Source organism: Petaurus breviceps, unplaced genomic scaffold, assembly GCF_028583685.1.
Source record: "Petaurus breviceps papuanus isolate PSGF00001 unplaced genomic scaffold, PetGlider_PUasm1.0 90752, whole genome shotgun sequence".
Lineage (NCBI taxonomy): Eukaryota > Metazoa > Chordata > Mammalia > Diprotodontia > Petauridae > Petaurus > Petaurus breviceps.
The window spans coordinates 11,512,703-11,537,577 of record NW_027187336.1 but is presented as its reverse complement, the minus strand read 5'-3'; the positions used below and the strand labels follow the sequence as shown (position 1 = coordinate 11,537,577).

The following is a 24,875-nucleotide window of genomic DNA, read 5'->3' as shown; positions in this document are numbered from 1 at the left end:
TTGGAAAAGAAATCAAAGCAACAGCTTTCAGGGATTTTAAAAAGCAAATTAAATCAGTGGTAATTAAAATTCAAACAGTTGTTTTTGGACTATGTTGAGTTTGATTAAAAGACATTACATGTTAGGAAAATAGCAGAACATGTTAATATTTTAATACAGCATTTAAAAAGCAGTGAAACCTGAGTAAAAAGAAGCCAGGAAGCAGCTGAAAAAGAGACCGGTTCACTGTGAGAAATGTAAACCTCTCAGACAGTGCTACGGCCCCGAATCCAACAGCTCACAAATAAGGCCAATTATTCCATAATATTAAACAAACATGGTTAAATGACAAATTCTTTAAAAAATAATAAGGGTAAAACCAGCTCTTTAAAAAAAACACCCATGGGATCACACACCTAAACACTGATACTATAATGATTTCATGGGGAGAATTCTTTTTATTATTTACAGAGTTATATTCTATATATCAAATTAGAGTTAACTTAGTTATTACAGGGGGAAAGAAATCACCTTATAACCAAATTTATGGAAATGGCTGTATGTAAAGCTATATTTATTACAATGATATGCTGATCTACACTTTGATTTATGACCAAATGTGTTACATCTCATCTACTGAATCAAGAAATATATCACTTACTAGTCCCAATAGAGACATCATTCAGAAAGGCTTAGAGAAACACAATACCTTTGGTGTCTATTTCCAGATCTAACCTTGCTTTGAATGGCCTTAATGTGAAATCTTACAAAAGAAAAAAGGATAGTACATTAATTCCCAATATTAAGCTGATATTAATCTCTTTTCTATTTCCATAATAGCCTTGGATATCCTCTCTCACTGAAATAAATATTTATGTGCTCAGATGAAAAACATGGGTGGACAAATCTTTTGTACAATGAGGGGATTCCTGCATTTCAGTGCTGAGGAACCCCACCAACAGAAAAATAACTAGAAATGTGTATTACAACTGATCATATGCAAAATAGCCTGTAGAGAAGATTTTATTTTTTAGAACTAAAATTCTTGATCATATGCTTTAAAATATCTTTTATACTATCTGGGTAAACAAAACAAATTCTATTATCTATTCATGTTCTCAATATACTGTCTAAGACTTACATCACATTGAACCTTTTATATGTAAACAAATTCTCTCATAGTAACTTGCTTGTCTCCTAGAGATGGAAACAGGCTGTTACTTGTCATTATACGAGTTGATAACTAGGTGACTAATAATGGAAAAAAAAAAAAAGAGGCAGGGATGAATGTACCAAGCTACTTACCATCTTACTCAGACTGTGATGGTGCAGTGTTGGAAAAATCATGTTTTAATAAGTTAAAAATAAACATGAAATATCAATTTTACATATGAAAATGGAAATTAGCAAAATATTACAATTCTCACAATCTATAAAATTTGTTAACCGAAAATTTCTTGCTCCTCAAGAATCCTGACTTTTCTAAAAAAGGTTCACCATTAGAATATGTGCATACGTGCACACATACATACATATACATATTTTCTCTCACTTTCCCTCCTTCAAGCTTTACTTGAAAAATGACCATTAATTAATCATATCAAGTTCAACTCCTCCAACCAAAATAGGTCATGTCTATTTATCACATAGAAGGATAAAGAATTAATATTGTTTGAAGGGAAACTGCTTGCTATAAGTGCAGGATCTGGGAGGTGGGAACAAACTTTTTTTTTGGTTGATAAGAATAAAATACCTTACATTTTTTTTGGGAGGGCAATTGGGGTTAAGTGACTCACCCAAGGTCACATGGCTAGTAAGTGTTAAGTGTCTGAGGTCGGATTTGAACTCAGGTCCTCCTGATTCCAGGGCTGGTGCTCTATTCACTGCGCCACCTAGCCACCCCAGAATAAAATACCTTAATGTGCTCTTTCTTAGAGGTCTTTTATCCTTCCTATCCAAAATGTACGAATTTTTCATCTCCAAATAAAGTGCCTCTTCTTTAAAATAAAGACTGACAGGACTCTAATTATGGAAACTCCTTCCATAGATACAGATAGATATACAAGTTAAGGGAACTGCCTATGATTATATAGTTAATATGTGTTAAGAAATTGGACTTACACTTATGTTTTCCTGACTCCAAGGCTGGCTATCCATCCACTATGAAGAGAAGAATACTTTTGTCTGGCTATTATAATCATTTCTTGGGTTTAAAAAAAGTAATTAAAAATTATACCATCTATATATTATTTGGCATACCTGTCTTCCCACCTTTGGATAAAATTTCTACAGTAATACAAAAGTACCAGGAAATAGGGGCAGCCAGGTGGCTCAGTGAGTAAGAGCTCTAGCCCCAGTGTCGGGATGACCTGGGGATCAAATCTGGGCTCCAATACTTAGCACCACACCCAGAAATAACTGGCCGTGTAACTTGAGCAAGTTACTAAACCCCGATTGCTTAAAAAAATAAAGTACCAGGAAATGATACACTAAGTAAAAAAAATATTATCAAATATAATATGTTAGAGTTCTAGGAGTTTCCAAAGCACAGGTGAAATGCAAATGACCATTAACCATTAGTCCACCTGCAATAAATGACTAAAAAAAAAATGTACTTAGATTGTTTGGTGATTACAGTACAGGTGAAGGGCTGTGCAAGGCTAGGGATGAGCAAGCTGATCAATGAGACACTATCGGAAAGTACCATTTCTCTAACCAGCCTCATGTAGAGCCCTTTTGAATGCATTCTGCTATTTTGAATGGGCTATGGTGACTTTTAAGAGTCCCACGTGAAACTCAAAAGAAATCAGTCAACCCTTGCTTCTTATATAATTGGGGTAAACCACTACAATGTCAAGCCCACCTCCTCAAGTCCCATAGGCATTTAAACTGCTGCTGTTTCCACCACTCTCCAACAAATGACAGTAGGGTACTCCAACAACCCTTTAAGAAGATGACTGAAACTTTCAATTTAGACACTAAAAGAAGAGCTCCTGTGAGAGTCTAGGTTACTGCTATACAACTTATTGAAAGGGAAACAGTTTGGGTCAGGGTTTTATATGGCATGAGTATAAAAATATATAACTTTTCATTTGTAAGTACAATGGTTTCCATCAACTGTTTGAAGAAAAGGTTAAGAATAGTTTCCATTTATAGTTTGTATATTTAATCATAAATTGCATGTTCTTTCACTTAATATTTTGTTCTTCCAATTACATTTAAAAAGAAATATTTGTTTTTTTAAAAAATAATTTTTAGTTCTAAATCTGCCCTCACCTCCCGACCCCCACCCCGCTTCTCCAGAAGGTAAGCAATTTGAGATTGCACATTGTAGTCTCATATCAGAAGGCTACTAAGCTAAAATAGAAGACACCAAAAACATATCATTGAAGACATGTACAAAAAAAGGGTATGATTTACTAGGCTGCATTAGTCTTTCCAAAGGTAGCCCTTCCTAGGGAGTGGCTGCACAAGGAAGGCTGTGCAATGTGACCTGTCACTGTTTCCATCTCAATTGTTGTAAAAATTCTGACCTTCCCATGCCATTTTGTTAGGCTACAAAGAACAACTCCACTATGCTGGCAGTGGCTTTATGTCCTGCTGCTTCTCGCATTAATATCCTGTTACTGGAACCCTTTTTACATCACCCTTACAGCTCTGGGTGATATTTGACACCTGTGTCAAAAAGTCCTATGGCTTTATAAGGAGCATGCTGAATTCTTTCCCACTGCCAAATGGGCTAGTTTAAACACTGAAATGTATTCTACTTCTCAGTTACTATATGAACTAAGCTTTCTGTTTTTGTTTTGGTGGCTGAAATAAACAAAGAAGAGAAAAGCAGCAATTATGGCCAAGATTTATGAATTAAATACCACTAACCTGTCTGCTGTGCAGGCTGTGGCAGTGCCTGGTTTGGCTGTGTGTTATAATGGACGGAAGCAACTGGGCGATACTGATGTTGAGTGGAGGGATACTGCCCTGGAGCACAGTAACACGCCGGCATCTAAAGCAGAAACATTTAGAAAAGTTACATTTTTGTATCAATACTATAATCCTTCACTACTCAATACCCAAAGGGTCACAATATGATGCATGATATGGAGAAGAAATATAATTCTACTATTTGAATACTAGAGAAACAATTCTCAAAACTTTAAAAATGTTCTTATAATTCTTACCTCCCCCATTTTTTTGGCCTTTCTGATGCATAACTAAAAGTCCCAAAACCTAAGTTAAATGACTTTATCTCTCCCTAAGAACATTTTTTTTCATTTTTCAAACATTTTATTAACTTCTGATTTACATCATTCATTTCCTCCAGATTTTGAGTCACAAATTTTCTCCCCGTTTTTCCCCTACCCACCACCCCAAAACAGCAGTCCCACAGGATATCCCCTCCTCCAATCTCTCTGAGAACAATTTAAACCAATTCTAGATTTCTTTTGAGCTAATCTGACCTAACTCTCCAGTATATTTTTTAAGGTAAGAAACAATGAAGAGGTCCTTGGGTTCCTCTCCAGGACTTATATCTTTCATGAATAAGCCCTAGGAATTCTTTTTTTTTGGAGGGGGGAAGGCAGGGCAACTGGGGTTAAGTGACTTGCCCAAGGTCACACAGGTAGTAAGTGTTAAGTGTCTGAGGTGGGATTTGAACTCAAGATCCACCTGACTCTAGGACTGGTGCTCTATTCACTGAGCCACCTAGCTGCCCCTGCCCTAGGAATTTTTTTTTTTAAAGCAATTGGGGTTAAGTAACTTGCCCAAGATTACATGGCCAGTTATTTTGTGTGGGTATTAAGTATCTGAGGCCAGAATCGTTCCCAGGTCCTCCCGACTCCAGGGCCGGCGCTCTTACTCACTGCACTACCTAGCCGCCTCGCCTATGAATTCTTGATTAGTGTCAAAGGGACTTAGCTGAAATGGCTGCTGGTCTAGGCTTCATGGGACAATTGTAGACTACATTTTGCATGACTAGGTTATGACCGGCTGAATGAATAAGCATTTATTAAGTGCTTATGACATGGCAAGCATTTTACTAAGCACTAAGGATACAAATAGAAAAACAGTCCTGGCTCTTAAGGAACTCACATATTGAGGAAGGCAACACATAAAAAAGAATGCATCTCTGGAGTAGACAGGAAAATCTGGAAGGCTTAAGGATTCAATGGCAAGGTTGATGGCAAGCTTCAGGGGTTATGACAGAATGGTCATAAAGCCAATGTTTAAATTCCCCTTAATAATGTGTCTATATGTGAAATAAGCAAGGAAAGGAAAACCATGTACCAAATCTTTTCTCATTCAGAATAATTTTGAGATCAAATAAGTTGAAATTGCTTTTAAATAGTTTGAATCAATAAATTCAGTCAAATATCTGTTTTTTAGACACAGATGTATACAAGTGATTATGAAGTAACAAACATGGAATTTATCTCTTTCCTCATTATATACTACAATATATATGACAAAAAGATGTATTTCCTAATTCCCATATAATGACAAAGAGAAGGGACTGAGTCATGTATACGTTTCATTATATCTAAATAACAAAGTAAAGATACGGATATATAACTGAACAAATTAGCTAATTAGAGCTCTTAACCCTTTTTTTTGTATTAAAGGCCTCTTTGGCATTCTGACGAAGCCTACGGACCCCTTCTCAGAATAATGTTTATAAATGCATAAAATATAATATGTAAGATTACAAAGGAAACTAATTATACTGAGATGTTATTAAATTTTTTTTTTAAAAACCAAATTCATCCCCAGGTTAAGAACCCCTTAAAAAAGAAGAGTCACGCTTACTCCAAGAATGTTGTCTTTCTCCCTGGAATGCATTTTTTTGGTAGCATTATTCACTTTCCTAGGAAGTAACAATTAAGCTAATGTTTTAACTCCATTTCAGAAAGTTTTTATATTACCTAAAACATGTTTGGCTATATCTAAACAAACTATTCTTTATCTTGCGCATGATAGTTGGTTAGAGAGGGAAAACAAACCTGTGCCTGAGGCGTGGGTTGCTGCACATATCCTGGTTGTTGGAGCATCTGCTGGTTTACAGGATGGCCAGAGGCAGAATAGGCGGTAGTAGCGATTGGTTGGCTAGGTGGGAGGGGTGGCGCTGAAGGAGGGGCTGGTGCCATTATATATCCAGACTGCTGTGATGGCTGAAGGACAACAGTAGATTGGAACATAGTGGCATGAGGGTCAGGAGCATCAGCAGATGGCTGGCGGACAAGACTCATATGGCTAAACTGGGATCCAAGGTTGTCCTGCTATAGGGAAGAGATTAGAATGTATTAAAATAATCATATGCATTCTGATGATATAAAAAATTCTAAATACATTCGTTTTGAGGAATTGATTATATGAACATTTTGTAACAAATAAAGCATGCTCCTATCCAGTGATTATGTATGAGTGCAACACTAGAAAAATGAAAGGAAAAGGAAAAGTCTAAGACAGGATTAAAGTAATTTAGTACTTGTACTTATTTTTTTAATGTGTTTAGAATAAGATGAATAGTAAAACAAATGTAGAAAACAAAAGCCTTTAATATTTGAAATTAAAGAAAACTTTTTCAGCAGTAGACCTAAATGAAGCCCTAAGAGTAAGACAAATGATTATGATAGGATTTGCAATTTAAATTATAGTGGCATTTGAAGCAACGACTTCAAAGGCCAGGGGAAGGTATATTATTTGGCTAGGCATGAAGTATTTTTTAACTTAAAATCCATGTGCATAATTTTCTCTTCAGCATCCTGATGTAAGCCTCCATGCCAAAATTTAAAAAAAAAAAGCTCGATGAAGTTTTAGCTATTATTTTCTTAAATATCTGTAAGGTTCCTTCTGAAGTTAAATAATTTACAACCCTATAGTATTTCTTTATAACACACTATAGTGACTTAAAGCTATGGACAAGGTCCTTACCATTAGTAACTTTCAAGATAAAGACACTTTCTATTTCTGCCTTTTGTAGCAGTAGAAACCACTTGGTGCAGAAGCTGCACATCATCTAACAAGTGTTTCATTGAATGACTTATTTAAAGATTAGAACACAGCTGAACTTGTTGCCTTCAAAACAGAAGTGAAATATACAAATGGGGGTCCATCCTGCCAAGGTAGAATATGGCAATAAGCATATTTCTACTACTGAAGACAACTTTGAAAACAAGTTGACACTAAAAAGATGACTTAAAAACCATTAAGCTGAAGGGGAAATAATCAAAAGATAAAAATCATGATCTATATATTTGGGGTGAATGGAAGGAAGATTGGCAAGGGAAATTCTGTATTTAGCAACTAAGTCTGATTATGGGAAATGAGTTTTACCAGTACACTGTTGGTGGAGCTGTGAATTGGTCCAGTCATTCTGGAAAGCAATTTGGGACTATATTAATGTCACCTCTTAAAATATTTTTGGAATGTTTCCTATGATTATTACCAACCTTCAGAGTTTTTGGCATACCCTTTGTAAAAGCCTCAATAGTTTTAGCAAATCATCACTTGAGAGTGGATCAGATTAAAAAAATAATAAACTTGGAGACAAGTGTAATAAAATAAGCCAGGTGCTTAAGCTGGGCAATATCTGCTTTGGGGAAAAAATGTATAATCATTAAAGTAATGAAAATGACTTTGTTATATAGCTTAAGAGAGTTGCATGTGAAGAGTCCTAAAAACATTCTGAACAATGATAGCATTTTACAGAATAATTAGATAGGCTTCTAAGGTGCCTTAAAAGGTCAACAGCTATGTGGAAGTATAAGCTCAAACCTGTTGACTTAAAAAAAAAATCAGTCTAGAGGCAGCTAGGTGGTACAGTGAATAGAACACAGGCCCTGGAGTCAGGAGGACCTGAGTTCAAATCCGGCCTCAGACACTTGACACACTTGCTAGCTGTGTGACCTTGGGCAAGTCACTTAACCCCAATTGCTTTGCCTTGCCCTGTAAAAAAAAAAATCAGTCTCTAAATCATCATTCCTATTTTGTACATCTAGAATTACCTATGTCTATGGCTTAACATGGGCTGATGCTTCTCAGAACAATGTCCCACAGAAACATGAGCTATAGTTACTCTGAGTACGTTCTATCAACACTATAAAAGAGGTCAATGGAGATATCCAAGTCCCAAACCAGAAGAAATCTACAATTTTAATCACAACATAAGACTGTTAGTGCCACGATTGGGAACAAAGCTAACATCTGGGAGGAAATAATTTGGAAGTGTTATTTTATGAGAAGGCTAGAAAAGTCTAGATCGAAAGTAAACAGTGACAAAGTGATTAATGCTGTATTTTAAATACTTCAATTTTGTTCTATAAGGGATATGGATATTCCCTAAAGCTCACATATGTATCCTTTAGTCAAAAAAATGAGAAGGCACCTTTGTTTCATGCTAATAACACAGAAGAAACATACACTGGCGTTCATCACACATTCACCCACAAAAAGAATGCAGGAGGTGAGTAGAAGATAAAATACCACAGTATATTGCTGGGTAGGTGAGACTGGCAGGAGCGGGGATGGGTAAGGGACTGTAGAGTACTGAACAGGCTGTGAAGAAGACTGCAGAGGCCGAGTAGGCTGAAGAAGTAACAGGTTTACAAAAAGTGTTAATAATGTCAGAGTAAAATAAGTGCATAAAATGGAAAGTTACAATCTTTTACAATAATTTAAAATAATTACAACTTTTCAAATCACTACTGACAATATAAAAGGCAAAACACAATACTAAGTGAAAAAATGCTACCCAGTAAAAACTTCAGGGAATAATATACAACTTCCCCAAAGTCTTAATACTTATTATAGAAGTAGGCTATTTTATCATAATAAAAATATTTCTAAGACTCTCAGTTCATTTTACTCAATAAGCAATAGAATTTAACTGAAATACGTAATTTATTTAGTAACTTTAAGTTCTCTTTGTTAAATATCATTTTTGGTTTCAAATATTAAGAGAAAAATTACTTATTCTTAATCCTTGCCCTGTGGGAGGGGGCTTTTAATTGAGTCACATAATTAAAAAAAATTACAGCTCCTATTCTTAACACAAAATTGGTGAAAACTATTTAATAGCTTGGGAAAAAACACCTGGGTTGGGATAACTCTACATTCTAAAGTAGCAATAATTTTAAGTATTACTCTCTTTCATATAACAAATGTAGTGTGACATGTTAAGAAAACAGGCAAACTAGGTAATTATGATAAAAAAAAAATCCTCACCATTTCTAAAGCATGTGGAACATCTTCAAAGAATACCAGACTGTACTTTGCCCACCTTATATTTAACCAGTATCTTCCCAAAACTTGAAAGTATGCATATGTTACTAATCATGCTATCAATTTTACAGACCAAAAAATGAGACTGAGGCAAGTTAAAAAACTTGGCAAAGACTAAATCTAAGGAGCATAATTTCTGGTTTAGTATTCTTTCCACAAGAATACCATAGGTAAAAAACCCTACTCTTAGTTGAAAAATGCATACATGGAATCTCTCTCCTCTGGAAGACACATCCCTAAAGACAGTGCTTAAAAGAAATCCATAATGAACAAGTTCAAGAAAAGTGGTTAAAAGAACCATTTTAAAAAAGAAAAAGTTATCTCAAGATGATCATAAGCACAAAAAAAGAAATAAATGGGAGGTGGGTGGGGTGGAGCAGCTAGGTAGTTCAGTGAATAGAGTGAGCACTGGCCCTGGAGTCAGGAGGACCAGAGTTCAAATGTGGCCACAGACACTTGACACACTTATTAGCTGTGTGACATTGGGCAAGTCACTTAACCCCAATTGCCTTGCCTTCCCCCCTCCAAATAAATGAATAAATAAATAGGTGAAATATATTTTTGCTACAGAAGCAATACACTAAAAATATGTAAACAAAAACTAACATAACCTCTTCCCACCACTCCAAAACCAACAAACTACTGAGCAGGTTCTCAGAATCATTTTCAATTAAAGTGAAAGGCAGTCTAGCTATGAAACTACAACCAAAATATGAACACTTTGCTGAAGTACCTGGAGAAAAGTACTTGGCTATCCTACAAATTTCTGAGATGGAAAAAAAAAGGATGACAATATCCCTCAGACTGAATTAAATGCCTGACTTCTAATGTAAGTGTAGGCTGCTTAAAGTGATCTTAACTTGGACATCCATTTAGGCATAACTTTTTCCCAAACTTCCTGACCTATTGTACTAACACCAGATGAAACAATGCTTTAGTTTTTTGGTGATAAAAAAATAAAAAAGACATTTAATAAAAAGATGTTAACACATAAGCGTGAATTTGAAGTCTCTCTAGTTTCAAATACTAATGAGAAAATTGTTGGCTGAATGTGTTTGAGTGATGAAAGAAAAATTCTGACATCACTTAGAAGCAGTAATACTTTATCCTTTTCCACCTGACTTTACACTTAGAAGTAGTCTCCTTACCTTGGGCAGTATTATTTGAACAAATATTAAGTGTGGCTCATCTAAAACCTTTAGAATTTGTAGGACTGCTAGATATGGCTCTATGACTGTCTAACTAACTTCATACTTTGTGAAACACTTGATGTCACATGAGGAAAGCCTGCTACAGATTTCACGGCACACCATGGCTTCATTTACATTGTGGCTCTTTAATATATCTGTTCTCTGACTAAACTGCTTAACTTGATATATAGGACTATAAGTTGTTTCTATGGCAATTAATGGTTATGCCTTAGAGATAAGGACTAAACATGAACTACAAAAGAATCAAACTCTAGTTTCTTAAAGTTTCTTGCTGGCTTTTAACTCTTCAGCAAATGCTGAGAAATGCACAAATCCAGAAAAGGTAAAAAGCTGTCCCCTAAACCTCCTAATACAATGCTAATGTTGTTTTAAAGGTATGCTAAATCATTGAAAATATTGTTTAAAATACTTTTTGGAATTTATCATTCGTTTGGTCTGGCACACTGAAAAAAATGACTGCATGTTACCAAAGTCACAGGTAAATTCCTCTGATACAGGGAGAAGCATAGGGCAACTGATAGCCCTAAAGTAACAGGGCTGGTCTAGTTCATGATGTTGTTTGCACCTATTATTATGTAATAACTGTATAATCGGGGGCAGCTAGGAGGTGCAGTGAGTAGAGCACTGGCTCTGGAGTCAGGAGGACCTGAGTTCAAATTTGGCTTTAGACACTTGACGCTTACTAGCCATGTGACCTTGGGCAAGTCATTAACCCCAATGGCCCTGCCCTTCCCCCTCTAAAAAGAAAAAAAACCTGAGAAAGTATAGTTTCAGGAAAGCTTATTAAATGACTTAAGAGCTGAAATAACTATATATTCTAGAACTATCAGTCTTTGTTAACAGTACAATAGCTTTTGGTGCCTTTTACAATATTCAACCTAACTTTCAAACTGCCGAAATAAACTTCTCTAGCTATTCTGATTTAAATAAAAAGCCTAAAAATCCTGTATTAACTTTTATAGTATAAAAATTAATTTATTTAAAATGTAATTAGCTCTTTCCTACAGGCAAAAGGAAATAAAGTATTACTGGGTTTATTAAAAGACAAACAAACAAACAAACAAACAAACAAACAACCTAAAATTAGTTAATTTGGATCTAAACTAGAACATGTCAGATATTGCAGATTTGGTACAATTCTACCAAACTCTCCCTGACAAAGGACATATGATATTTTAGTGACAGAGCAAAAGAACAGTAGAGTTATTTCTATAAGTCAAGTTCTACAAAGGTGTTTTTATGAAATAAAATTTTCATTTGTGTTCCATTAGCCTTAAAGTATCTGGACTTGGAAAATTAGTTAGAGAGCCTTTGGGAATTAAAATTAACAGAATTTCTAAGCCTGTGCAAATGGGTTGTGTGGTAGTGAACAAGGATGACTTCTTATGGGGAACTGAGCAACTCAACTCAGTTTCTTCTAAGTGCTTAATATATTGAATTACAGTAGCAAACTGCTCACTTGTGCTTTCAATTCAGCTCTATCTTTGTTATCTTTTCTTCTCCCTTGCTGGCACTGTGGAATAGAGGTTAAATATTTGCTGGGGAGACGGATAAAAAAATACTCTTACTTTATACTACTTCACAAGTATTTAGCTGAGGAGTCCTGAAAGTTTTAAAGCTTAGTTTCCCTGAGAGTGATGGGAGATAGTTTACAAGTAAATCTGCGATGTGAGCAACTTTTATGAAGGAGAAAATGGTCCCATAATTAATTGGGTAGAAAGTCTTTGCAATACATTAAGTATTGAAATGGAAATAAGGGGTCTTCCAGAAAAGAGACAGAGGATTAAGGTTCTAGGAAACCCTCACTTTCACCCACTTAAAGTTAATGAATCTATTCCCAGACTAACCAAAGGAAGGTAAACATGACATCATGTAATCTAGGATATGTGCACCTGTGATATAATGTGATTGGCTGCTTGCTGTTGAGGTGGCTGGGGAGGAGGAGGTTGCTGTGGAGGTCCAGGCACTTGAGTTCTAACAGGCTGTTGAGTCATGGGAGGGTTATACACAACTGGACTGCCGTCAGGATTTATAAAGGGCTGACCTAAAAAAGGAGGAGAAAAATATCTTATATTGGAAAAAGACTTAACAAATACCAAGTATATTTTCTACAACATACTGCTATCTTGGGAAAAAAAATAATTTCAAAAGGTAAATGCTATACTGAAAGAGATATTATCACATTTATAATCCATTCAGCATGCAGAGAATGGCAAAATCATTGATACAATCAAGTCCATATTGTATTTAAATTAAACATAATTAAATTATGATTATTAAAAAGACAAAGAATACCTAAACTTATTTGAAGTTGTTTACACGAAATTATCAAAACTTATTTTTAAAGCTAACTAAAAAAAACCACACAAACTACCCCAAACTTCTTCTCTATGTTGCCTTTCCAATCTATTATTTAAACCTTTAACTGGGATGTTAAGTTATTCAGTAGTTAATTAAGAGTAGCACTCACAACACAATTTCACAAAACCAATAAACAAAATGCTACATAGTAAGTACACCCAAAACTTCAAAATCACTTTGATTTTCCTAAAGAAACATTGTGAACTTCTTGGCAATGACCATAAACATAATAAAACGTGTACCAATTTAAAGGCACAGTGCCTTTCATAATATGACAAAAAAAAGTCAAGGAGTGTGCATTCTACTAAGAATATTCAGCATCCCTCTTAGATAAAGAGAAGTACTCCTAAAACCCTTCTAGGTAAACTCTCAAGGCTTTCTTTCTTGGTCCCAGATACAGCTGGAGACGTTTCAACTTTGGTTCTCTTCTGCTACTTCATTTATTGCTGATGAAAAAGAGGCACAGTTTAAACACCCTACATTAGCCAAAGCAAATATGGGGAAGAAACCCAATGTTCAGTTCGAGGTTTGGCACCTACTGAAGTAGATCCTTTGGAAAAGGTTATTGTGTGACTTTCTTACTGAATGTATCCACCAATTAGGAAAAATAGAGAACACAGATAATTATGATGAGTAACTTTGTAGTTTCATTTTATTTCCCATAAAGGAGGTTTCATTTTATGGGGAGGAAAAATCAGTGCTGTTGGATAGAGATTAAGGTTTACATTAAAGTAACAGATGCCATGTATTAGAGAAGAAAAATTCTCTGTAAGGAAATAATTCCTTTTTGGTCTCTAGCTTCACTATTGAATTTTTTTTTTTGGAATAAGAAATGTACAGATGAATAATAATAGCTATTGTTTCTGAAGATCTGCTGAATCGGTTTTAGCTTCCAGATTTTCTAGAAAATTTCACTAGTAGTCTCAGCTGTGCACATGATAGAAGATATTCTCATAGTATAGGAAAGTCACCTTCAGAGAAGGGTACGTTTTAACTGGGTACATGTTAACATACTATTTTTATTTGATAAAATTTATTTATAATCCAAGTACTATAAAATAATACTCTTTTACATTCACCTAGCAAGACATTTGACCATTCTTTCTTTCTTTTTGGAGGGGGGAGGGCAGGACAATTGGGGTTAAGTGACTTGCCCAAGGTCACATGACTAATGCTAAGTGTCTGAGATCAGATTTGAACTCAGGTCCTCCTGACGCCAGGGCTGGTGCTCTATTCACTGTGCCACCTAGCCGCCCCCCAAGACCATTATTTCTTGAAAGCAAAAAAAAAAATAGTAGACATTAAAGACAAAGGAAATATACTTATTTATACACTACTTATAATTTTTATTTAGTAGATCAATTTGTATATATTTTATTTCCTTATTGGTTATTCCATAAGGGCTGTCTTCTTTTGTACTTTTCTACTCCCAAAAGTCTCTAGAATAGTGTTGTTTGCACATTAAATATTCACTAATTGAAATAAATTTTAAAACAAACTAATACCTTAGTCACATATAAGCATAAGGTTCTAAAAGATGGAGGTGGGGATTAATGAATTATGTGTAGGGCTTCGCAAAACCCCTTAATTATGTCATTCTTGGAAAGTAGCATATGTGTCAGTTAAGTATAGCTATAAGAGAATGATAATATCACTACCACTTAGAAGACTTCATAGTAATTTAAGAAGAATGGCAGGGGCGGCCAGGTAGCACAGTGAGTAAGAGCACTGACTCCAGTGTTGGGATGACATGTGGATGGAATCCGGGCTCAGACACTTATTACCCACCCAGAAACACCTGGCTGTGTAACCTTGAGCAAGTTACTTAACCCCAATTGCCTAGGGGCGGCCAGGTGGCTCAGAGAGTAACATCACCAGCTCCAGTGTCAGGATGACCTGGGGATCAAATCCGGGCTCAGATACTTAAGCCCACACCCAGAAATAACTGGCCGTGTAACCTTGAGCAAGTTACTTAACCCTGATTGAAAAAAAAAAAAAGAATGGCAGTTAATTATACATATTTCTGTATATACTTTTGAGAATTTTGTCTGGAGAAAAAAGGTACTTTGGGAACAAACTAAATTTAGTCATATTTTATCTAAGGCACTTTTGTTTATTCCTAGGGTACAACTTACTCCTCCTACTCTGACTTAAACCATCATTCAGACTAGAACAAGGAGATGCCATGAAGTTCACATTGGAAAAAAATACTATTATATACATTTTAACTTTTTATAAAAAAAAAATATCAACGTCTTAGGAGGAAATAATCCATGAAAATTGTAAAGATGGCAAAGACAAACAAAAAAAATTCATAAATGTGCTTTAATTTATAAATAACTCCTGAGTTCTTGACTAAAACATACATCCATATTTGGATACCAACCTGTTTGTGGGTTGATCAGAATACTGCCAGGTGGTATGCCTGCTGCTTCCAAGGGAAGCAGAAAGAAGCTAGTGCTAGGAGATGCAACTTGCCCACTCAGGCCACCATCAAAGGAAAGAGAATTACTAGTGCTGACAGTTGGATAGACGACAGGGGGGCCATGAGAAGGTTGGCTGAGAGCTGTAACTGGAAGAGACTGCTGGATGTGAGAAAGAGAGCCCGTGGATGACCCTACACTATTAGAAGACTCAGAACCTAGGAAAGGAGTAATGAGAAATTGATTTTTTATTTAGATACAGAAATATCAAAATCATTTAAAAATGCAGACTTTAAAAATTTATCATATACATATATCATAACACGCAGTTACCATAATAAAAACTACAGGTTCTTTTGGATGGTCTGTTAAATTACAGTCTTTTCTTGAGCAAGTTTATTATAGTAAATAGACTATAGAAGCTATTTACAATAATAAACTTACATAGCCAAAGCATGCAATTCAAGCAATCTGCTAATGAAACCATCCAACAGCCAAAAAGCACATCAAACCAATCTCCAAAACATAAATTCAAATAGTTTACCTTTTAGACAAACACCAAGGGAATGTATAGATTAGAATTCCTTTTGTAATAAAAAGCATAACATATTCAAGGGCATAAGAACTTGTATTTGAAATCTCTTTATGTAATCCAGAACAAAGAAAGACCGAGTTAAATGACATTATACATTCTTGCAGATAATTTTAAGTTACTCTCTAAGAAATGCATTTGGAATTCACATCATCTCCAATCATAAAGTCAACTCTCCAATTTTCCATGAAAATAGTGGACAGGAATGACATAAAAAATGAAGTTCATAGAAATAGTAAATAAATCGTATTAATCGTTAGTTTTAACTTTTCCACAATGAAGTTCTGAGCAAACTGCTAAACTAATTCAATTGAGTTTCAACAATTTTTCTATCTTTTGTCCACTTCGTGGGTAAAAATCATCAACAAAGTAGGTAAATGGTATGCAACTGGATGAGAAAATTGAAATGGCTGTGGATGATCAGTCTCTAAATAAGTGAAAGTTGACTCAGTACATGGAGTGTATTTTCTGGATAGTGGCATAATAATTATATAAATTAGAATTTGCAGGGTAGGAACAATGACATAAAACTAGAAGAATCTCAAAGGTTGCGTCTAACCCTTACATTTTACAGAGAAGGAAACTGAGATTCAGAGTTACATAGGTGGGGAGTGGCAAAGCTAGGATTTGAATCCAAGTGTCTGCTCCCAAATGTAGTGCATTTTCAGAACCCCACACCAAATCCAGTACTCTTATAACTACACCATGAAATAATTATAGTTGTTTAAACTATTACAATCAAGTCACATTTATTAAGTGGTGATTTTGATATTAAAAATAGTTTTCCCCTTTAATGAAAAAAATTAAACTGTTTTTTCTTCTGAAATAAAAAACAGAAATTAGTTCCACAAAACACAGCATTTTCAGGGTTTATTTGCCAGTAATTTATTTATTTTATTTGCCAGTTCAAATTGTGATGGATTTTTTGGCTAGCGTGTATTTATTGTATAAGTAGGTTTCTTATGTACAGAAACTCTTACCAATCTAAAACAGTATCTTTTCATGTACTCTACCATTAATGTATTTTTATTTGTTTTCTGAAAGAAGAACTGGCAAAGACAAGGTTAGAGGAAAAGTGTTTTTCACTAAAATGAGCAATTTACAGTAACGACAAAGTCAGGTTTTAGAAAAATTTTGTTGTCTTCAAACATACAGGTCTACCTCAGATCTTCAGCTCCAGAACTTCATGTCTAGTCTAAACTGAATATCTGTTCAACACAGAATGATAGTTCTAACTTTTATAGAAATTTTACTTCAAGAATAAAGGCACACAAAGTACTTGACAGGTATGTGACTCAACCAAGTTGGAAGACAAAAAATAGAGAGGGAAAATGGTTCTGAGTCAATGTATTGTTAAAAAAAAAAGGGGGGGGGGAGGAGAAATATTGTTAGACTGCTTTGGTCATTTAGAATCTCACAAATTCTAGCCTGGTATTAAATCCTTACTTTCTATGTACCCCAAGAAAACACACAATAGTTTTCAACAGCCTTTACTCATTTCAATTTAGATGAAGAAAGACACTATAGTAAAAACCCAAACAATTTTCAGGGATCACTGGAAAACTGGAAAAAAAAAAGAATACTACCAATATTTTCGTTCAGTTGTTTCAATGTTTGACTCTCTGTAGCCTTATTAGGGTACTCTTGGCAAAGATAGTAGAGTGGTTTGCTATTTCCTTCTTCTGCTCATCTTACAGATGAGGAAACTGAGGCAAACAGGGGTCACTGACTTGCCCAGGGTCACACAGCTAATAAGTGCTCGAGGCAGGATTTGAACTTGGGTTCTCCAGGTTCCAGGCCTTATGCTCTTATCAGCTGTACCACTGAGCTGCCCCACTACCAATATGGTCAATATCCTATATTCTGGCTGAACTCAGGCAAGGGGGATGAATTTTCAAAGAAGTTTAACTCATTTCTTAAAATTAGATCATCTAAAACTTTTTATTTTGAAAAATATTTTAGAATCTGCCCGTGGCATATGGAAAGAATTACTGCTTTTAGGGACATTTACACACTACAACTATACACAATAAGCCAAGACAGTAAATTACCAAGAAGGTTAGTATTTTGCTCCATAACTCTTTGGAGGTATTCATACCTGTTTTTGAAAGTCTGCCTATGCTTTTGCTGCTTCCAGAGCTGTCCCCTCTTGTCAGAACCGAAATTCCACTGAAGCTGCTGGCTTTGGTTACAGCTGGCTTCAAATTGCGGAGGGAACTATCAGAGTCTGTGCTGCTCCAGGGACGGGGCTCAGAGCACCTCAGCTCATTCTCAGTGCTGCTCTGATGGCTGGTGGCTGATCTTCCAGATGCTTCTTTATTGACTCTGGAATTTGGAAAATGAACTCTGAAAACACATGGGGCTTTTGAAAATGTAGGAAAAGGACGGCAAAACGCATGTGGGGGATTTTAAGGAGTATTTTAAACAAGTGTCAAGTACCTAAATATCTGGCGTCTTTGCTGTGTGCTATTTGGTTCCTCCTCTTGGATTCTGTTGAAATTTTAAGAAGACATTAATTGATTGCTATCAGCAGAACTCTGATAATGATAAAATGAAAGCAAAAATCTACTTACCTTTTGTCAGTAAGATAGCTCTCTGGGGAACACAGGGACTATAAAGAAAGGACAAACATGAAATGCTGAATTATGGTCAACTACATACTGTATCTATAAAGGAAAAAAACCTCATAGATAACAAAGAAACATTCAATTTTTGAAGCTTTTGCCCAATAGTAGTGGTGAAGGTATAAAAGGGTTCTACGAGTGAATAATCAACACAACTTTCAACATTTCGAATCATTAAGTTTATGTTTAGTTTACGCACATCTTGGGCAAATATTCTATCTCTAGCTCTCTGATATTCTTCTTCTCGCTCTTCTATAGATTTGCTTCTTCTGTCATCTTTTAATCGTATTCTCATCTAAATGGAAAAAAAAAACCAGCAGAGAATATTTACACTGCAAAAATGAATGAATGCCACAGTCAGAAAAACGTTCTAATTATAGTTACCTGATTATCATCTTTGTCTAAACTAGAGTTATCTCTTTTGAGGATATAACGTTTCTGAAAGTCTTCACCTTTATCATCCTTGATATGATCGTTAAATTTCTGATCTGGTCTAAAAAAGAAAAGAACAAAAAACATGACAATGCAGGTTAGCACTTGACAAAAAAACTTATCTTACAGACTACTTTTTACAAAGACTTGCTATCTATAATCTTTATTTCTACAATTTGTACTCTATGAGATTCTGGGTTGCAGTAGAAAATTGTTGTTCCAAAAGTTAAAATTGTGAACAGCTGTAATGGTTTGACAGAAAGGGCATATATGTCATTGAGGATTCACAGAGGTTGAATGACCTATCTTTCATTTCTACCTGAGATAATCTTTTTCTACTCTCCCCCAACAAAGATATAAAGAAAGTTCTTAGTAAACTCTAAGGCACCATATAAGTGTGAAAATTATTATTCCAACACAAAACCAATAGTCTTATAAAAGACTAAATAAGAAAACTTATTAAATGAAACATACGAATATAAACTAAATGAGTGAAAATTGTAAAAAGATTTAGTTGGACAACTGGAGTAAGGGACAAATCTTAATATAAACATGTCCAGAGATGCAAAAAAAAGGTAAAAATGTTTCCTTAAGTCAATTGAGAAGAGCCATAAGTAGTTTATTTTTTAAAATACCAACTTTTTTTTTTATAGCTATAACAACAAAACCACTTTACTATTGTTAGTCATGTGATTTTTCAATACACACCTAGGGACAGGCTTATAGTTGTAGGGAGTTATAGTTTCCTCTTTCTTCATGACTCAGGGATTTTATGTTTTAGTAAATATGCTTCTAAAGAAAATAAAGTTGAACCATGTGCCTTGCAACTTCTCTAAGAGCAGCTGGATTTTCCACCCCAAGTAGCATTAGCAGGCATTTCAGCTAACCTTAAGACTGTCTTACCTCTTTCTTTTACAGGTGCCTGAATTTACTGCCCTGCAATCGCCAACTTCCCGCTCTACTGAGACATCCCAGTGTGCACTGGGTTGTTGACTTCCATAACACCACAGGTTCAACGCTGGAGCGGGGAATCTGCCTATGAGGAAAAGGCAAGTTTGTTTTTATTCATTGGAGTAGATCTCTAAGGTTTTCTGTTTTAAAACCTCCTTTATATCCCAGAAGATATAAAATAAGAATACAGTGTAACTTCAATGATTTGAAATTTCAACTATCCACAAGTATGTCAATGTTCTACACGACTAGAAATGCATGATAAAAAATTTTGAATGAGTTAAATTTATTTTTGGTCTCAAATTTAAAAACCCCAAAACTTTCTAACATGACTTATGACATTCAAATGAATGAGGTTACACTGTATTGAAAACCTTAGAGAATCATTAGTCTAAAGGTTAGTCAAAATGCCTGCTAATGAAGATGTAGTTGGGCATCCCGCAACTTTTAGTAAAGTTGGAAGGTATTGGTTAAAACAATTGTGGTTCACCTTAATGTGACAGCTCTTCAAGCTTATTCCCCTAACTCAATTCATATTCTTTCTGGGTTTGGACATGACTGTAGTTCCTAAATGATTGAGGTACAAAAGAGTAGTTGGGGAATAGGCAGGAAAAGCAATATATTTAAACAAAGCTAAAATACTTAGGTTCTAAAGCAAAAAGGAACACCTTTCAAAGCCATCCATACTTTGTCAGTTTAGTTCTAATCGTGTTATGATTATTAAAAACAATGTACGATGATTTTTATAAAATTTAATCCATACTTATCATAGATAAAGGACTTATTATAAAGTGAAAAATTAATTTTCAAAACCCTAATTCAGTACTAGGTCAATAGCTTGAGGGGGCTATAAAGAAATATAATATAACCATGGGTCCTGAAATAAAGGATTCATTTTAGGGGAAACAATTTAGAAAATAATCAGTGTTTTTAATACTTCTTCAAACCTATTGATTCTTACTACCATAAGATAGATGACTGCCAGCTAGATAACCTGGTAGGATACTGCTAAGGACTCAAGTTTGTTAAGACAACCAAAAAGATGTTTACTGGGCCAGTCTTACATATGGTCAGTCTGAGAGGGTGACATAATTGAAAGAGACCTAGAAGAGTAGCTCTTTCTTTAAAATATCAATACTCCCTGGCTGCCATTATAGTGATTTTGTTGAACTTTCCTGGGAATTCAAGGATTTTCCTTGTTTAAGAGTTCACCTTATTCTTAAAATACAAATGCCAGTCATAAAAAGATAAAGCTTAATTTATAATTATAAACTACTGAGGAATAACACCTTAGAAATGATGAACAACAATAATTTGGAAATGTGGAGGAAAAGACTTGAGCTAGTGATGGATATGAGGGGTATCATGGAAGCAGGAGGAAGGATGGGCAAGAATGAAAGAGCAGGATATGAAAAACAGATTTTGCCCCCTTGATATTTCTGCCTTAGTGTGTCTGTCTTACATATGCTGCTGTATTCCAATACCTCTGATTCTGGATACCAGGAGTAAAAGAAAATGGCCTCTACTGGAGAGTCCTTGTGCATTTTTTCATTATCTACCATGCTTTACAAAGCAACTTCAAAGATATTAATCCATCACATAAATTTTTCATTCATCTGCCACATTTCAGCTCAGGTTGGAACAATTTGTAATGGTGAAATAAGTGATTTTTTGCTATTACTATAAAAGGTTATTTAAATGCTAAATCAACTAAACTGATAAAGCACTAGGAGAGGCTTATGCGAAAGGTGCTATAGGAAGAATTATTCCAGCAATATGCATAAAAACATTTTTCCAAATACACACAGAGAAACAGAAAGAGAGACACACTCTTTTAGCACTTACATTCTTGTATTGCTAGTTTTGTTCACTATGACTGACTTCCCACTCTGATCAACATTGTGGTCCAATCCAAAGTAAGCAGCTACTCTATGTAATAGCATCCTATGGTAAGATGTCATTGGGGGGAATTTTTTTCTTGGAGATCTAGAAATAAAAAACAAAAGTAAGTTTAGCAAAATGATAAAATTGGTGTTGGAAATTTGGTTTCTTTTAAAATTTCAGAACTTACTCATTATTACCAATGAAATCTAAAATTTCCTGTTCTAATTTCAGCAGCATCATTCTGTCCCTGAAAAACAAAACAGAACAATTTTCATATGAAACCTAAAACTGAAGCAATCATAAATATCACTGAATTTTTTAAAGCTACATGGTTGACACATTTTCTTCTAAGAAATGAATTCTGGGGTTTGATCACCACAGGATTCCACAGCACTGGCCAGTTTTTCTAAAACAGTCATCTTTTAAAGAATGAAAACCTTAAGTTTTATTAATTTATTAGACAGCCTTGTACCACAGGAAGGTTGCAATGAGGCAGAGATAGGATATAAAATTTTCTCTTGCTTCTATGGCTAGGTAAAAGAAAGATGGTAAAAATAAAAATCTTTGATTATGTTTACACTGTCATCACCATGTAGTAATACCCCATGGAGCAAGAAACAGACTATGGAATGCCAAGAACAGTTCCTCAGGGAATTGAGCAGCACAGGGCAATGGCATCAGAAACATTTATTACTTTAGTTAACTGTGATGAAGGGGAAGTGAACTTGGTCCTCATTTTTATGAAACCTTTACTTTTAACACAGAGTTTTAGGTACTTTTTCTTTAAATAAAACCAAACCAAACCAAACCTAATGAGAGTCATCCTCTTTAAGCATGTAAAATAAACGAGAACCCTTGGGATCTTGCATAAACTCTTCCAGACTACTATATCAGTTAGTACTGAAACTATAACTCACTTAATGACACCCTAGTGGTCTAAAAAAGCAGTCATAGATTCCCAAAGGCCTTACTTTATGTACTGGGAATACAGCACTAGCATCTTTTTGTAGTCACTAGAAATTTCATGTATTAAGACAAATACTTAATAAAAGACTAGTAACATTAAAATTGAACATCCCCGGAAAACACTATAACTCATTCTCACTGTAATAGCAAATTTACAGAAAATTCCCAGATCAACACACACAAAACAACTCTCTCTTTTCTGCCTTTTTAGGCTATCAAAGCAAAGTTTGATTTGGTATAGAGTTAATTTTCAATAGGAGTATTTCAAAATATAAATCACAGTAAGTCATTCATCTGATCAGAAAGCATAGTTAACATACTTATTTCTATAATTGCAAAAAAGGTCTCAAATGTGTATCTCATCATTTTAGAGTGAGAAATGATCTTATATCTCACTTAAAAGTTAAGAAATGTGCTACCATTGAGGTTTATTCCTTTCTACTCTCCAACTGTTAACTTGACATTCCACTGTTAACTGAACAGTGAGAAGCAAGTTTCTCCCAAGATGACGGCTGTGAAAATATCAAGAAAAGTCAAGAAATATTTATTAAGAACCTAGTATGTGCCTAGCCTTGTGCTAAATGAAGTGCTAAGTCAATTTGTGATGCAAAATCCCAAACATAATTGTCTCCATCCCAAAACACACTCAAGTTAGGATTCTTCTTGGTGAAAAATCAAGTATGAATACCTGGTGTTTCAATCCCAAGGGAGGATATTTGGCACTTCTATCTACTTCTATGATATAGGGTATTTTATTCTCTCTCACAAGCCTGTCACAAATAATGAAGACATTTTCACAACTATAAAATCTCCTTGTTTTCTCAGGTTTTCCATTTGGCAATGGTATATTTAAAACAGTTTTCTGTGTTAGAGTCTCCAATGCAGGACAGATTAAGTTTTCCTTTGTGGGTTAAAATTTGGAAAGAATTTTGTTTTCCCCTAAGAATGAAAATGAAATCTACAAGTCCTAACAGACCTAATTCATATCCAGATCTATTACTAGATTAATTAGGGTCAGGTTTATAATTCCATTACTGCTCTAATAATTTTTTTCGTCTAGTTTCTATATGTATTTTTAAGTTTTACAAAGTTCATTTCACTGTGCTCAGTATTTTTAACATGCTAACACTTGTGATTATGGCACAGAGACTTGTCTAAGCTCACAAATGCTAATTTTACTGAAAAAAGCACCTTAATGAATAAGCTATTAACAGTTCCTGATGAACATTATCCCTTGGTATATCAAAAGTACTTTAAAACATATACACTTAAAAAAATTAAATTACTCAAAGCAAAAATTTAAAGTTAGTCATCTAGATCTATATTACCTGTTCATAAAGAAAGACTAAATAAAAATCATGAATCAGATTCCATTACAAAGTAAAGCAATGCCTGGAAGTAAATTGAGCATTATTAAAGGTGTGTCAAATATTTAGCTGCTAGGTTCAAGTAACTATTCCAGAACTAATAATTTATTAGGTGCATGAAGTGTGTATGTATGTATATTTTTGAATTTTCTGTGCCAAAGCAAAAACATCTGTCTTCTTCCTGCCCATCCAGAAGGACCCTTAGGCATCTCTCCCCAATAATAAAGAATGTAAATGAATTTTAACATTAGTCTAAACCAATTATAATTAGGATTGTTCTGCTTTTGAAAGAAGAAACTACATATCACAACAGCCAAACATTAATGACTCTGGAATTACTGAATATTTGTAATAAGCCATACTATGCTACTCTTCTATTATGCAGTAATAAAATTAAAATCAATGGTAGTAAGTAAAATAAAAGTTTAAAAATTGAAGTATTTAATCTTGGGTCCAATTTACTAAATGGAATCAAAAGGCTACTATTTATCTATACAAGATTAGTTAAGCAGAATTTCTTGGAAATACAAAATTATTTTAAAATTATGTAAATTTTTTTGGTTAGATGTGCAACTCCTAGTAGAGTTACTAATAGTCATTTGTGAGGCTTAAGAGTTTATCAGTTGCTATTGCAACAGAATCTAGAAAAAAATTTTTGTTGGTTGCTTAAAAAATATTCTTCAGATAACTTTCAATCTAAGTCATAATCATTGGACTAGATTCACTCACTTGGCCTAAAGAATGAAAAAAAAAATCAGATTTGATACTCTAATGTGGGAAATGTAAAGCAAAACTCTTTTTGATAATTT

General features: G+C 34.6%; 1 protein-coding gene across 10 annotated transcripts in view; it reads right to left on the bottom strand.

Moving 5' to 3' along the window:
* The window catches only part of R3HDM1 (R3H domain containing 1), a 100,915-nt gene that overhangs the window by 43,907 nt on the left and 32,133 nt on the right, over window positions 1-24,875 (bottom strand). For 5 of the 10 annotated variants that reach the window (XM_069067834.1, XM_069067835.1, XM_069067841.1 and 2 more), the window contains 12 exons: window positions 21,921-21,980; window positions 21,695-21,835; window positions 18,851-18,959; window positions 18,666-18,761; window positions 18,416-18,453; window positions 18,282-18,332; window positions 17,941-18,167; window positions 15,214-15,468; window positions 12,359-12,510; window positions 8,458-8,559; window positions 5,976-6,251; window positions 3,859-3,982 (listed from right to left, as the gene is read on the bottom strand). In XM_069067834.1, the coding sequence (XP_068923935.1) occupies window positions 3,859-3,982; window positions 5,976-6,251; window positions 8,458-8,559; window positions 12,359-12,510; window positions 15,214-15,468; window positions 17,941-18,167; window positions 18,282-18,332; window positions 18,416-18,453; window positions 18,666-18,761; window positions 18,851-18,959; window positions 21,695-21,835; window positions 21,921-21,980 (1,631 nt within the window). The remainder of the gene's footprint in view (window positions 1-3,858; window positions 3,983-5,975; window positions 6,252-8,457; window positions 8,560-12,358; window positions 12,511-15,213; window positions 15,469-17,940; window positions 18,168-18,281; window positions 18,333-18,415; window positions 18,454-18,665; window positions 18,762-18,850; window positions 18,960-21,694; window positions 21,836-21,920; window positions 21,981-24,875) is intronic. The other 5 variants (XM_069067837.1, XM_069067839.1, XM_069067838.1 and 2 more) reach the window with 3 other exon arrangements.